At 34.6% G+C, this 15974-nt stretch overlaps 2 protein-coding genes across 2 annotated transcripts; one reads left to right on the top strand and one right to left on the bottom strand.

The window, feature by feature from the left end:
- Nucleotides 1–885: 885 nt before the first annotated feature.
- On the bottom strand, nucleotides 886–11842 carry LOC111506152 (nitric oxide-associated protein 1). Its single transcript, XM_074172580.1, is given in 6 exon segments — nucleotides 886–1089; nucleotides 2465–2685; nucleotides 6093–6714; nucleotides 8090–8329; nucleotides 8332–8566; nucleotides 11061–11842. Coding segments are annotated over 6 exon segments (2187 nt in total). The 5' UTR covers nucleotides 11763–11842; the 3' UTR covers nucleotides 886–922.
- Nucleotides 11843–13129: 1287 nt separating this feature from the next.
- On the top strand, nucleotides 13130–15274 carry eIF3g1 (eukaryotic translation initiation factor 3 subunit g1). Its single transcript, XM_023161143.2, has 2 exons — nucleotides 13130–13596; nucleotides 14153–15274. Exons 1-2 carry the CDS (start codon nucleotides 13242–13244, stop codon nucleotides 14671–14673), a joined length of 876 nt encoding a protein of 291 aa, XP_023016911.1. The 5' UTR covers nucleotides 13130–13241; the 3' UTR covers nucleotides 14674–15274.
- Nucleotides 15275–15974: the final 700 nt, after the last annotated feature.

Consider the following 15974-nt stretch of genomic DNA (forward strand, 5'->3'; position numbering starts at 1 on the left):
GAGAGGTGCATATGATATGCCCAAGTTCTGGTGAATATACGGTTGCTTCTCATGTGAAACCTACGATTTTGTAGGTACGTGTGGCAGATACCCGACGGAAAAACAATATATAACCCAGCTAATGCCGCGTAGAATGGTGAAAAAAACCATAGCCCCTGTGCACAGTCTTACATTTGAAAGAACACAATTACCCTCTAAATTGATACATTCTGTGCTAATAAGAGCACGAAAATCGACACATACCAAGATGTCATCTATAGTCTTGAGAAAATACACAAAGCTGAACTTTGACATGAGATGACGAACCAGATTCATTGTCTTCCTTTTTTTAGGGTCCGGTTTCAACTAGTCGCCTTGCAATAAAAGCTGTAGAGAAAAACAGAACACGATTCTCGTTCAGAGGTCACTTGGTTGCAACACCGTTTTTGGAAGCGTCGTTTATCATTGATATTAGCGGTTTGAGTCATATTCCAATTAAAATAAAGGGCATCTTCGTGAGAAGAATTGCTCGTGAATACTTTTTTCAGGCTTGTCCTTCAAGGACAGTCCAAAAATGCATTAGTTCAGCCCAATAGGTGGGAACAGTGCTGTCACATGTTGAGCCACAATGCTTTGTGCTCTGGTTTCTACTGTTCAATTTTATATGATTTGGAAGCTCCCGAGGGGCTTCCTGCGAACTTTCAATAATTATGAAATGATCAACTTTATTCATCAGAAGAAACAAAGGATATCTCAGAGGAAAACTTTATGATGGTGTGGCGAAGTGTCAGCCAAAAATTCTCAACCTTTTCGACCACATGCAAATGAGAAAGAAAACTATTCTTGTTCTTACATGACCTTTCCTTTACAATCAAGATTTTTTTGTAAAATATTTTAGGTGAAGTCTGCACAAAGCGATTTTTATTCAAGATATATCTTTATTCTATATCAACCTATGTGTCTTATAAGCTACACTGTATCTGAGTCGGGCACCTCTTAAGGTAACAGCTTTCGGCAGAATGCAATCCCTCACATATATTCCTCTTTTCTCAGGAGTCCAAGCTTGAAAAGTATATTTATCATCCACATCGCAGTTGATAGCAATCCATCCTACAAAATCAAATAATCAACAAAAGATTGAATATTACTGGAGTTCTTTCCTAACACCAATCCGTTATTTTCAACACCTCGACACGTGTTTCAATCACCAAGTTAACGTCTTCAAGAGAAAGATTGAGCTTTGTCTCGAAGAGGAAGATTAAACTTCCTCTTGAAGAGAAAGATTAAATTTCCGTTATTTTTGACACCTTGACACGTGTTTCAATCACCAAGTGATCATCTTCAAGAGGAAGATGGAACTTTTTCTTGAAGAGGAAGATTGAACTTTTTCTTGAAGAGGAAGATTGAACTTTCTCTTGAAGAGGAAGATTGAACTTTTTCTTGAAGAGGTAGATTGAACTTTCTCTTGAAGAGGAATATTGAACTTTTTCTTGAAGAGGAAGATTGAACTTTATCTTGAAGAGAAATATTAAATTTCCGTTATTTTTGACACCTTGACACGTGTTTCAATCACCAAGTGATCATCTTCAAGAGATTAAGATGGAACGTTCTCTTGAAGAGGAAGATTATGCTTCCTCTTGAAGAGAAAGACTATGATTCCTTTTGAAGAGGAAGATTAGGCTTCCTCTTGAAGAGGAAGATTGAACTTTCTCTTGAAGAGGAAAATTGAACTTTCTCTTGAAGTGGGAGATTGAACTTTCTCTTGAAGAGGAAGATTGAACTTCCTCTTGAAGAGAAATATTAAATTTCAGTTATTTTTGACACCTTGACACGTGTTTCAATCACCAAGTGATCATCTTCAAGAGGAAGATGGAACATTCTCTTGAAGGGGAAGATTGAACTTCTTCTTGAAGAGGAAGATTATGCTTCCTATTGAAGAGGAAGATTAGGCTTCCTCTTGAAGAGGAAGATTAAGCTTCCTCTTGAAGAGAAAGATTAAGCTTCCGTTATTTTCAACACCTCGACACGTGTTTCAATTACCAAGTGATCATCTTCAAGAGAAAAATTAAACTTCTTGAAGAGGAAAAGTATGCTTCCTCTTGAAGAGGAAGATTAAGTTTTCGTTATTTTCAACACCTCGACACGTGTTTCAATCACCAAGTTATCATCTTCAAGAGGAAGATTGGGCTTTCTCTCGAAGAGGAAGATTGAACTTTCTCTTGAAGAGAAAGAATAAACTTCTGTTATTTTCAACATCTCGACACGTGTTTTAATAACCAAGCGATCATTTTCAAGAGGAAGATTGAACTTCCTCTTAAAGATGATCACTTGGTGATTGAAACACGTGTTGAGGTGTGTTGGTGTTGGGAAAAACTCCAGTAATATTCATTGCTACATCAAAGGTTCCAAACAGTGCATCACAAACAAAAAATTGCCAATTCTTTGTTTCATAGGTACCATTATTAACTGAGGGCCAGTCGTTTACCTGCACTGGATAAAACAACATCTTTACAGGAGTATTTAGAGTTGAGTGCCGTTACAGAAAAAGGCTTTCCAACTTGTAAACCTGGCCACTTCGATAATCGATCGTGCTCGTTCACAGGCACCTTAAACAAATCAGTCCCCAAGCATTCCTCATAAATTCTATCAGCTTCTTCCAGAGCACAAACTGTGAGAGGCAACTTACTGGATCTGAATACTGTCAATCTGAAATGTTTTCAATGCAATAAACAACCAAAGAAACCACTGAAAAGTGTGAGTGAATGTTATATGAAGAAATAAAAAAATTGATATTTTGAACTAACTACACAGTGGGTTCTGGTAAATGCCAGCCGGATAACAACTACTTCCCCGGCTAATACCACACTGAATATTGATTTATATCCGACAGACATTTATGCAGGATACCTCACAGATGTTAGGCCCGCAGTTATTTCTTGTTCATCCAGCAACAAGACTACGTTGAAATAAATTCGAATGAACCACCCATTTTCAGTAAAACAAGAAATAACTCCACTCGAAACATGTCTAATTGCCATTAATTTCTGACTTAGAAATATATATGTATAAATTTCGTGGAGACGACATTGTTTCGATTCTGATTAATTACCTCCACTTTCAGCTATGGACTATTTCTTATATATTTACAAATTTTGTTTTTCTCAAAATAAATATCCGATAGAAATCAAAAGTGAAAACTATCGAAAAGAGATACATACGTATAAGGAATTGAATATTTCAAAATAAACTGCAAAATATTAATTCCTTATAAATATCTGATACTTTGGATTGGTTTGGAATAAAATTATTTTTGTTCCTCCCTTCCAATTTGTATATAAGAAAAAATCTATGAACGCTGAAGCAGATTTACTATTTTTTTCCTTTTTTGCTTCTCATTATCATTACATAGTATAAAACAAAGTCACGTCCGCTGTCTGTCCCTATGTATGCTTAGATCTTCAAAACTACGCAACGGATTTTGATGAGGGTTTTTAAATAGATAGAGTGATTCAAGAGGAAGGTTTACATGTATATAACATGCATAATATAGTAGAGAAACACTGATAATTTCAGAGGTTTCTGATGTGATGTCGTAAATAAACACATTTTTTGCGCCTAAATTGCAAACCCTGGCTGAACCCTACGAGATAGATTAAAAAAACGTACTACAGTATTGAACACCTTAAAAAGGTCTACAAAAAATTCAGCGATGGTATATGTCTATCTCCCACAATGACCATTTTCTTTATCTTCGAGAAATAATTACTTATTTACGAAGCGTTATTATGAAATGAAATACTTAATTCAAATGGGATACATCCTAATATACAACAATGACAATGATGTTAACACTAATATACATATAAACACAATAGAAAAAAAAACTACTGATATTTGTTAATAAGTAGTTTTTTACCTACGATAATTGAAAATACAAAAAAATAATAATACATAATAATTTGGTATCACCTTAATGGTATCTTAAATGGTCTAATATATTTCTTTTGAACAGAATACTCGTAAGACTGTTATACTTAATGAATCATTTAAAAATTATTGTTTTGGTGTTGTACTTTTTTGTTTGATTATTTACATACAAATTATTTCTTATTCTAGGATTATACTGATGGATTTGATTATTAAAAATTACAAATTTGTCAAAATATGAAGGTAGAAGGTTATGCAACATGTTGTAAATATAAATCATCCTTAAATATGTGAGCCTACTTTCTATAGATAACCATTCTAGAGTATTTAACATTAATTAAATCGGGGTACTCTTGTCACATTGCAAAATAATCCTCATTGTGGGATTCTGTAGTTTTTGAAGTGTTCTCATTTTATTTGAATCACTTGTGTATAGAAGAGTGGGACAATATTCGAAATGTGGTTGTATAATGGTCTTATCAATCAATCAATCAAATATACTTTATTGTCTGAAGACTACATCTTGTAGACAAAGTCATAAATAATATGTAAGATAGAAAAATCTACATAAAAAACAACATACACAATTTAAACAAAATACAATAAACATAAGCTAAAAATGTGAAATACACTGAGATATTCAGCTGGAAATAACAAGACATAGAAATAAAAGTTAAGATTCAAGTGAATCGTCAAGATACTCCTGAACTGAATAATAGGCCCTATCAACAAGTAGCATTTTAACTGCTTTTTTGAATTTGTTAAGCACTATAATTTCTTCAATTCGGGCTGGTAAGTGGTTAAACAGTTTGACCCCGTTGAATATAATTGAATCCCTAACAAGGGAGCTCGCAGGAATAGGCAGATCTATGTTACTATTGTGGCTACGAGTATTATATGAGGAAGGGAGAGATGCACAAAAATAATTTTTTTTTATCAAGCAAATTGATTCCAAGATAAACAGGGCAGCTGCTGTTAAAATACTGTGAGCTATGAAAAGAGACTTGCATGGATCCCTGGGAGCTGCTTTGCACATATATCGGACAGCCTTTTTTTGGAGCACAAAAATCATTTGAAATGAATCTCTAGAACAGACTCCCCAGAAGGCAATTCCATATTTAATATGGGGATCTATTACAGTTATCTGTTATTGCATAGTTAAGTGTTGGGACACTCTTGTGAAAAAATATAATTTCTTCAAAATTTTTTTCTGTATGTAAGTGAAATTAATGAGCTCAATTTTGTCATTTTCTATTTTTATTTCAATTTGATTCAAATCTAATTCTCTGTACTTAAACGGTGTAAGTATCACAGCCTTTGTTTTGTTGACATTTAGCTTCAATTTATTACTTTTTGAATATGTAGCAATATTACTTAATACTTGATTCATTATTTTAATAGCTTTATCTATATCTTTATCAGTAACTGATACTAGGGCATCATCAGCAAAATAATGTTCATAATCACATTCATTACATTTGCTGATATCATTAATGTAAATTAAGAATAGCAATAGCCCCAAAATACTTCCCTGCAGAACCCCCTGGTCTACGCTTATTACCTTTGAGACAAACTCATTAATTTTGGTTACCTGCTTCCTTTCCGTAAGGTAATCACTGATCCAATAAAGTACTATTCCTTTAATGCCATATTTTTTAAAATTTTCAATTATTATTTTACGATTAACCATTTCAAAAGCACGTTTACGTTTACGCACGCTACAGTGTACATGCCTCTACTCATTTTATCTTTCCATTCAGTAACTGTAAGCTGAAGTGCGGATTCGCATGAATGTCTGGATCTAAAACAAGATTGGTTTGTGAATAGTTTGTTTTCTTTATTGAAATATTCCAACAGTTGTTGATATACTACTGATTCTAACAGTTTTTTTTTCTCAAGGTAAAGTGTTAATTGGCCGATATTCATCAAATTTTTTTGTGTTTGGAACTTTTTCAATAGACGTAACTGTACTGGTTTTTAGATCATCTGGAAAACAACCATTTTGTATCCAATTAAGTACCTTGATATTGTGCATTTATTATTGATCAATATGGCTTTACAGCATGTAATTAAAATGAATATCTTCCAAGATATTAGAGATTTAAAATGCAGGGACTTGGCGGTTGCGGCGGTACCGGCCGAGGCGGTGCACTAGTTTAATTATAAGCCAAATTCAGTACAAATACCTGATTGAGTTGGGCCCTTCGAGATAGTCCAACCGGGCCAATCCTGCTATGAACACCGTCGTCCTTGGTTTGACACAGAAAGTCTTGGGTCTAATCAATCCTTTCGGAACAGCACTCATCAGCTCGTCCAACGTGAGCAGATTGAGAATCTGATCAGGCTGCACTACTCCAGGCGTATCAAAACACCAACGACTCGCAATGTAAACAGGATCCTTCTGGTTTATTCCCATCTGGACGGTCCCAGAAGCACCAGGTGAGCCTCGAATGGAGAAATTCTCGGCAGAGGCTTGATCTTTCTGTTCCATGAAAGTTCGTCCGATATGGCCGATCAGGGTGGCGTTTTTAACACTGTTGGCTATCTTTAAATGTTCGCTTCTAACCCGCTTCTCCTTGGCAGTCATTTGTTTGAGAGCTTTCATTCTCTGGTGGCGCAAATAGAGACGGTATCCTGATGGGCGCGTTATGGGAAATTTCAGGAGGTTCAGAGTAGTACCGGGCCATTGACTGATCGTTGCTCGTTGGATCAAATCGACTGCCTGTATCTTGCAGTAGTCTGAATCGAGAAGGGAATTGAATAGGCTGGATTTGCCGACATTTGTGCAACCTACTAGGTATACGTCGCCTGAAAAAAGTGTTATTACTTATTGGTATGGAACACCATTTATATATTGGTTTGATCTATAGGGTAGATTATTGTATTTTACTCCTTTTTCTTCACTCAAAAATATTTAATACATGTGTTGTGGTGCGGGTTCTCAATGAGAATTAATGGTGCCAGCCACGTGATTTTCAGCCACTTTCAATCCCTCAGAAGAGGCATTATACCAATCCAAAAATTGAACGAATTCTTCTCCTATTCCCAACACTAGTGGAAAATGAAATTTCAAACAAACTATGTACAACGAAAAAAAAATCTCTGGCTTAATTTTGCCACCAAGCCGGACCTCTGCTGACTTCCAAAAACGGTGGTCGGAAAGGTCTTGGTGAGCAGCATACTCAAAATCTCACCAGAAGATCACTCTTTTTTGCATACTTCCTCACACAGCATAAATCACAGATCACCACCTATATGGCGAGAGCCATTCGAACATACACTCAGTATATGATGTTAAACATCCCAAAATGATAAAAACAGCAACTAATATCGATATGAAATGATATTAATTGGATTTGTAACTAAAGTTTATTTCAGATAAATATTGACAGTTCAAAATTGTTGTACCGATTTGAAACTTCGATTCTTTGAATTTTGACATGCGCAGATTGAGCTGCCGAAAGGGCATAACATAACATGAGAAAGAAGTATCGATACTGTCATCGCACCAAAAGAATAATTTTTAGCGACCTTGACAACGAAGTACGGCCCAAGGTCACGAACAAAGGCTCAGAAATAAAGAAGAATAAGAAACCTTCATCTGTCGGTAATATTCGATATAGTTCTGACAGGGATAGCCTTAGTTGCTGAGGCCATTGAACCGAAAAGAAGAAGAAGTAGTTCTGACAGTGGCATTTTCTGTCAACATTATTGATAGAAAATGTAAATAATGCTTACAGGAAATAATACTATGGAATCTCGGAGAACTCTTATACCTCACCTACTATCAGGATACGAGAAAGTATGTTTTGTCAACCCATAGTGAATTAATGTAACAATCGAGGAAAATGAATTAAACAAACCAAGTAAATCGACTACATAAAACATCCATGATGAATGGCCCAATGAAACAAATCACTAAAAGTACATAGTCACTGGGGTACTGTACAAAATTGTATTTTCTTGCAGTATTTTCGTAACATCGAAAACGAAGTGTAACAATTATTGTCTTTCTCTAGTATGAACACTGTATGTTTCTCGAGAAAATAATCAGTGTTGTTATTACAGTTCTGTTTTCATCAAAATATATTAATTTCTTTTTAATGCTTGTAGAAATGGCTCTGTGAATATTCTTCAATCTGACTAAATGCCATCAAAAGCAAATTGAAAAACCATTAATTACCTTTGTGTTTCCATATAGACTGGAGAGAGGTTATTAAATCTTCAACGCCATATCCTGTTTTGGCAGAAATGAGAGCCACACCCAATATATTCGAACTGCCAAATCCTGACAACTTCACCTCATCCAGAAGCTTATCTTTCACGTTCTTCAAAAAATTATCACAATCTTTAGGCAATAAATCGACTTTGTTTCCCACAACGAATACAGGTGTTTTGTGTCCCACAATATCCGCAAGTCCCGCCAGATGGAACAAGGGAAATCCATCAGATCCACCATGAGTAACATGAGGGCTTGCTTCTTTGGGATTTCGCTCAGAACTTTGGGGTAATCTTCAGGGGAAATGGTAACCTGAAGGGCTAGGTTATGTTCTTTCAGAAAATAACATCTTTGGCACACTATTGCTTCAAGATTAGCACCTCCGCTTTTTGAAGAGTTCTTGAATATTTCAGATGGGATATATCCAGGTATACCAGTATCCTTAAAACATAAATTCAAGTTTGAATACCTAGCTTATATAGATAATGTTGAAGGTTTTTAGTTATTTGACAAACCCCCATGCTCCCTCCCGGGTTGAGTGCTCTGAAGTAAAAATTTGCCCCACAACTAATTTGTGAGGAAAACTTAATACTCCACTCCATCCATCCCCCGCTCTCCGAGCGGTCCTCAACTTAATGACGGGCACTTCTGCAAGATTCACATCTGACCTTTTTTGGTCGAAAGTCAGCCTTTAGGTGCTATTCTTTCTGATCGGTTTATTTGGGAAAGAAAAGTTTTGGCATTCTACTTCTCCATCTTTATACAAAAATAAGTAGGAGTCTTTCAAAGAAAGAAAGCAATTTGAAAGAAAGCCAAAACTTTTATTTTCCAAAAATCAATCTCTAAAAATAAATTGATGGATGTAGCCGTTACTACGTGGTAGGAAATCATCATGAAAAATGAGATTTGACCGTTTCTATGTTTTTTATCACTTTTATTTGTAACTAATGTTACTGCAGTTTGGTTCTATAAGGACATTTTCAAACTTATACATTGAACTAAAAATAATTGATTATATTAGTCCTTATATAATAATAATATCGTTTATTATGCATAAAAAATACATTTATACATAAAAGGAAAAGAGTTAGCCAACGGCTATCTTTCACCCCTCCCAAAAATTATACAGTGAGTGTAAGAAAATAATTATAAAAATACTTATTTACTATCATAACAATGATGGAGAAGAGAAAAAAATAATAGATCATATAGTTGCTAATAACTCTTAATATTCTTAACATTATTTTGGTCAATTCAACAATTTCATTACACTACTATACATTGAATTTTAAATTTTTTAAATTAGTACTGAGCAGTAAGCATCTGTGATTTTATTTCTTTCTTGAATTGATAAATATTATGATTTAAAAGGGGTAAAATTTCATTCAGATAAGAAGGGGCTATATAAGAGAAACATCCTTGAAATTTAGAAGTACGGTGCCTAGGTATGTTGAATGAGTTAATTCTCAAATTGACCATATGTATGTCGAAATGCCTGCTTAATACACTATATAAATAACTAGATGTTTTAGTTTGAAGCAACTTAAACAAAAAAAATTTATCAAATATTGGACTCTGTACCTCACATTCAGCTCCTTCATTTTCAACAAAAATGGTGTGACATGTTCACCATATAATATACAGCATACGAATCACATGCAAGCATTTTGTATATGTTGTAACTTCTGCTTGTTATATCACGGCAAAAAATTGTAATACACTGAACAACATTACTCGATATGGGGGTAAATAAGAGTTTTAACTAACCTGAGTTTCATTTTTTCTGATAACTGATACTTGAATTTGTATAGCAGTTTGAGTTTGAATAATGATACTTTGAAAATGTTTGTCACAGGTTCACGGAAAGACAAAGAGCCTATCTATGGTCACGCCAAGATTTTTAGCACTGTCTACCCAGTCAATGTCTGTGTTATCGAGAGTGAGTCTAAAGTTACACTGAGTTTCTACTATTTGTCTTTGAGATCCTATGCATAAGGCCAAAGTTTTATTTGGATTGATTTTCAGTCCATGATTCTCCGAGTATAGGAATGTTTTGTGCAAATCTGTGTTTATATTGGCCATGTAACTTTCTGTATCGGTGTTATGAGAAGTGAAATATAACTGTATATTATCTGCATCAGATAACCTGGCATGTGGTCTAAATGCCAGTTCCACATTGTTTTTTCTGAAGAGTTTGAATGAACAGGCTTGTCAGCATCTACTATGCTTTGGTCTACTTTGCATATGAGCATGAACATACTTGTTTGGGGTAAGGCCACAGATTCGTCCAGAGTATTTTAGCTCAGAAAATGATTTGATACTTACCTATACTAAGAATGTCAACCTATTTTCATACAGAACCGAGATACAGGAATTAATTTTTACATCACCTTCCATTTTTATTTTTGACAAAACTTTGATACATATTTACAGAAAACCTCTTTCAGCATAATTGTAATGTCCATAATTGTAACCTTCCTAGAATTTCTTGACAAAAAATGACAATATTCAAGAAATATTTCCAGTACTATTACTAAGTTTTTATATAACTATGTTTTGGCATTTAAATGGGTATCAGATCATTATGATCTTCTGAGGACGCTAACTTGGTTAGCAGACCGTAATTTTGTTCTGATGTTAGCAAAAAGTTTTCAATAGATTTATTTCATGTCAGAGGTTCTAGTACAAACTATCAAGTTTTGAAATTAAACTTTTACTACAACTAGATCTGGGTTATAACACATATATGACTCAATTATCTTTATTTATATAACTTTCCACATGACTTAATCCACCAAATATACCAATAGCATCAAAAGTGGTAAATACATTTATTATCATAGTGTTTCGATTAATGAAGAAATAGGATCTTTCAGAACATTGAGTACTTGATTAAGACCAATTATTACTGCAATCATAGAGAGACACAACTCACTTTACAATGCAACAATGCTCCACAACCACCACAAGGAACTTTACTGATTTTACTTTTCGGATCCGGAGTGCCATAATTAACCCTCCATTCTGGTACTTCATCATAACTTTCAACTAAATCATTTTCTGAATTATCATATGCTGTCATCCAATCGCTCAATCCCCTACTTTTCTGCTTAATTTCATCATAAATATTTTCGGACATGTCGAAAGCGGCTTCACATTTCTCACCGTCAATTTTTTGTTCACCAATTAAATTGTGTTGACTATAAGGAAATTGTGTTATAATTTTTTGTTGTTCGTTTTCATACTCTGCATTCCCAGTTATTGAATCTTCTGATTTTCCTTGGTGTTGCTCCTTTTCCAGATATTTTAAAGAAAGAGGTAACGGCTGAAGGGTCTTTAAAGCTGTGTGGCTCTTATCCTTTAATCTTTCCTTCTTAAGCTTGAGGAGGAAATTTGTTTTGCAATTTTCTTTCATTTCTTGCTCCTCTATGATACTATTGTAAAATATTTTCTTTCCATATTTATCAATTATTCCATTTATGTCTTTCTCATCTAACAAAGTATCCACTTTAGTGTTATTGGAAACCATAGTAGTGGTTGATAATCTTCTAAGAGTTTCATGTAGCATTGAGGAATGCTTGATATAGTCGTGTTTGTATAGTTTCCAAAAACTTGTAGCTGTGGAATATCGAAGCATATTTTATTTATTGCTTTTACAAAATTTTTCAAAAATAAATCTATTAGAAAAACGAACACTACTTGCTATAACTTAAAAATCTATTTTGACACTAACAACTGACATAGATTCTTCTTCTTATTTTTCCGTTAATGGCTTAATCTGCCAGAACTATCCAGCCAGGAGTTCCAGAATAATGTTGCTATTACAGGTGGAGCCAACACTGAAGTGGATCTGAGTCGTACCCAAACCCCACCTGGATTTGCGCTAAAACGATGTTCAACTGTAATTGAAGTCAAATAACAAGCAATTTCCGACTGCACTAGAGTATAAGTACTACTGTGAAATGATGCACTTAACTGTATGGGCACTATGATCAGGTCATGATTGGCGAAGTACTGCATGCGCACAAGTATTAGATTTGTTTTGATTACTACAGCTTTCTATTGGATTCAATTAGAAATCTGGATATGGTTTGTATGTTAGATGGTGATATAGAAATTAGAAATTTGCATATGGTTTGTATGTTAGATGGTGATATATGTTTGAAAAAGATATCGTGGAAGGTGAGAGGCTGAATTGTTCAAGGAGGTATAACGAGAGAGGCATGAAGTATTCATATATTATGAACATTGTTAGGGCAGGCAAATAATATATGTTGGAGGGTCTGTATTTTCCCACATTCGCAGCGGTTGTCATCAACTATCTTATGTTTGTGAAGTTGCGCTTTACTGAGAGAATAAGTCCTCCTAATTCTGCACATATTGACGATTTCTTTATGAGAACAAGTAGCCAGATTCTTGAACCTTGAAGTTTTGTAAGGTTGTGGTACAGAGGAAAAATAGAATTTGGCTTTGAATTGTTCGTCCCCGCTTTATTGATTGGTCCAGTCTGCTTGAGGATGATTGGATGAACAGAATATTTTCCAATCGGAAAAATTTATTATATTCATGCAGTAACTCATCGGAGTGAATTAGAAGTTTGCCCATTTCAATTCTTCATTACACGAAATTTTGACAGATCAATTTGTTTTCTTCAGTGTTACAGTGCTTTCTTGCGGTATATATTCGACTGAGATTTTTGAATTGTTTACTTCTTAACACGAAAAAAGTAAAAAAAAAAGAAAATAACCATTGGGTGGGTATTCTCGAATCGTTATTGGAATGATACAAAAAATAGGAGTTTTCCACTGCGCGTGATTCGAAAATACCCGTTCTAGGGCAGAAATCATGCTCAGTTGTATACATGCAATTGTCTTAAGAATAAGTATTGCTCAGGATTATTTTGCTGGACGTCACCTGTGCATATTTTGCGACGAGTGTTTCAAGAATTGGCCTAACAACAGAATGCAAGTTCCAAAAAAAAAGAAGAAGAAATGGACTTTTAGTTTCTATCTTGTCATTTGAAGGTTAAAAGTTGCTTGTAGTGAACGTGTGCATGCTAAAATTCAACAATATTTTTTGTTATATTATACATTCTAAGTAATCAAAAACCAAAACTATGCCTGCAGCAGATGAAGTGAAATCTAGTTGGGCAGATGAGGTGGAATTGGAAGGCGGCGCCTTACCAGCCTCGACAGAGGTTTATGAGAATGGTTACAAGATTGTGACAGATTATAGTTACAATGACGACGATAAGAAAATTAAAATCGTTCGCACTTACAAAATCGAGACACGTAAAGTTTCCAAATCGATAGCTGTTCGCAAAACTTGGAAAAAATTCGGAGAGTCTGCTAATGATAAGCCTGGGCCAAACCCACATACCACCATTGTTGCAGAAGATGTTTATATGCAGTTCATCACCAGCAAGGAGGAGGATAATAAACAGGAAGATGAAGGACTTGATAAGTTGAAAGGTATTTATTATTCAAAAGTCAATACAATTTTTTTTAAGGACAGGTATAGTCTGCCGAACACAATCCCTAACAAGCTTGTTTGCTTCAATTAGATATGATCAGATTCATTGATAAGGTGAAGATGCCTTTCACCAACTAATAAATTAATTATATTTGTCAAAACTTAACACTTCAGTCTGCTTTTGAAGATACAACCAGTTGAAAAATTAACTATTTTGGAAACTCGCTTTTGGTAAAGTGAAACTTGTGAAATTGTACTTTCTTTTCACGATCTCATACTATGAACCGTTATTCACCTGTTCCAATCATTATTATTATTTGGCAATATCAAGAAAAGAAAATTATATCTCCAAACTTTGAAAAGTTTCATTTCATAAACTGCATCAACCATGTTCAGTTATTAGTGGTAGAACAATGTCAACAAATTGATGATTATTTAATACAATTGCATCCATGTCTTCTTCAATTTGGTTCAATTTTAGGAGTTTCATAAGATTGTTTATAAGGAGGTTGTTTTTTAGCTTTATAGATTATACTGAGATATTTTTTTTTGCAGCCATGGGTGACAAGAACGTTGTCAAATGCCGAACTTGTAACGGAGACCATTGGACTTCCAAGTGTCCTTGGAAAGACACCATGTTGGCCGGTGGTAAAGTACCTGACGATAAAAAAGCCCCAGCTCCCGGCGGAGGCCCCACAGGATTACCCAGTGGCGAGGCCAATAAACCTGGCGGTTCAAAATATGTCCCTCCAAGTTTGAGAGACGGCGCTGTCAAGAGAACTGATGGTCCCAACATGGGTAGAAGAGACGATAATTATGCTGCCATCAGAATAGCTAATCTCAGCGACTCTACCACGGAAACGGACTTGGAGGAGCTTGTAAAACCTTTTGGACCCATTCAGAAGCTCTATCTGGCAAAAGATAAACAGACAGGCCTGTGCAAAGGCTTCGCTTACATCCACTTCAAGTTTAGGAACGATGCAGCCAAGGCCATTCCCATGCTCAATGGACACGGTTATGATCATCTCATTCTCACCGTTGATTGGTCTAAGCCTTTGCCAAATTCGAATCAGTAATTTTTCTGTGATGGAAAATGACGCAGGGGACGAATAAAGTGTATAATGAAAACATCTACCTGTTGAGTTTGTTTTTCTGGTGGTCGACTTCGGAAACCTTAGTCTTAAAAAACTCTTACTTTCTATAAAAAAAATAAAATTAAGGAAAATTAATATCCTAACATCTTTGAGTATGTTATTTTTGTTGGTACCAACCCAGCTGATTCATGATCCGTATCTGGCTTTTTCGTAGACACCCGTACACGGGCAAGTGACACAAATATAATGCTTCATGAGTATCGTCTCAATTTTGCCAAAATTCACTCTTCATTTGTAAAGGTGCTGCTTACCTTTCCTTTACCATTCATGATGTAACTCTAAACTAAATAATGAATAGTGGTCCTTGAATATGTCAATGACTGATGTAGTTTAGTATTCATCATACCCTAGGAAGGTATTGTATGACGTTGCCGTTTAGTGAAATCAATTTTTATTAAGTATTTAACACGGCTTTTCATCTAAAATTAGCCAAGTTAATCTTTGGGTTACAATTCTGAGGTTTCCCAAGTCGACCAACAAAGTCACGGACAGTGAACATTTTGAATAAAGAAATGTGAATAAATATTGTGTTTGATTTTCTAGATGGAAATTGTTTCAAATTTATCTATCACTATGACAAGTTTTCGTTGTTGAGATTTCTAAGTCAACTGTAGTAAATGGGGAAAATCAGAAAATGGGAAAAGTACTTCTCCGTGGCGTTTTTTCGCAAAAATATCGGTACGTCTAAACTAAAATTATATGCAAACTAATAGTTAGCATGAAAAAATCAAGTATTCTGTATGGACTGATTCTTCAATTCAATAATTTCTCTACAATTAGAAAATAAATAGTGAAAAAGTCAAAAATTTTCTTTTCGTTTTCTCCAAACAACTCCTGGATTCTTATTCTATTCTATTTGGAAGTGAAAAAGTTTCGTAACTTAAATTTAAAGGGGTAGGTATATTTTTAGGAGAGATTTTTATTTTTTTTTATAAATTCAATAGCAAGGGAGATATTCCCATATAGGTAAGTCAAAAAAAAATCAATAAATTCGTCAATAGCTCTGCAAAGGTTGACAATATTCAATATTGTTGAAAACACTTAAGTTTTTCGCAATATCAGTATTTCAGGAGATATTGAGGATTTTACTTTTTTTTTCATTCTTCAAAAACTATTTCCAATGTCTAAAATTTGCAAAGGATCGATTCTATTGAACTTTCCCAGTAATAAGTAAATAATAAAATTCAAATGATGAGTGAGACTAGATTTGGAATTGTGCTATA

Source organism: Leptinotarsa decemlineata, unplaced genomic scaffold, assembly GCF_025532065.1.
Source record: "Leptinotarsa decemlineata unplaced genomic scaffold, Ldec_3_MD MMD2_P_RNA_scaffold_12, whole genome shotgun sequence".
Classification (NCBI taxonomy): domain Eukaryota; kingdom Metazoa; phylum Arthropoda; class Insecta; order Coleoptera; family Chrysomelidae; genus Leptinotarsa; species Leptinotarsa decemlineata.

Bases quoted from the DNA above. Each gene is read 5' to 3' on its own strand.
- eIF3g1 (XM_023161143.2), top strand. From the start codon at position 13,242: ATGCCTGCAGCAGATGAAGTGAAATCTAGTTGGGCAGATGAGGTGGAA. The intron at 13,597-14,152 runs GTATTTATTATT...TTTTTTTTGCAG, and splicing joins AGGACTTGATAAGTTGAAAG to CCATGGGTGACAAGAACGTT.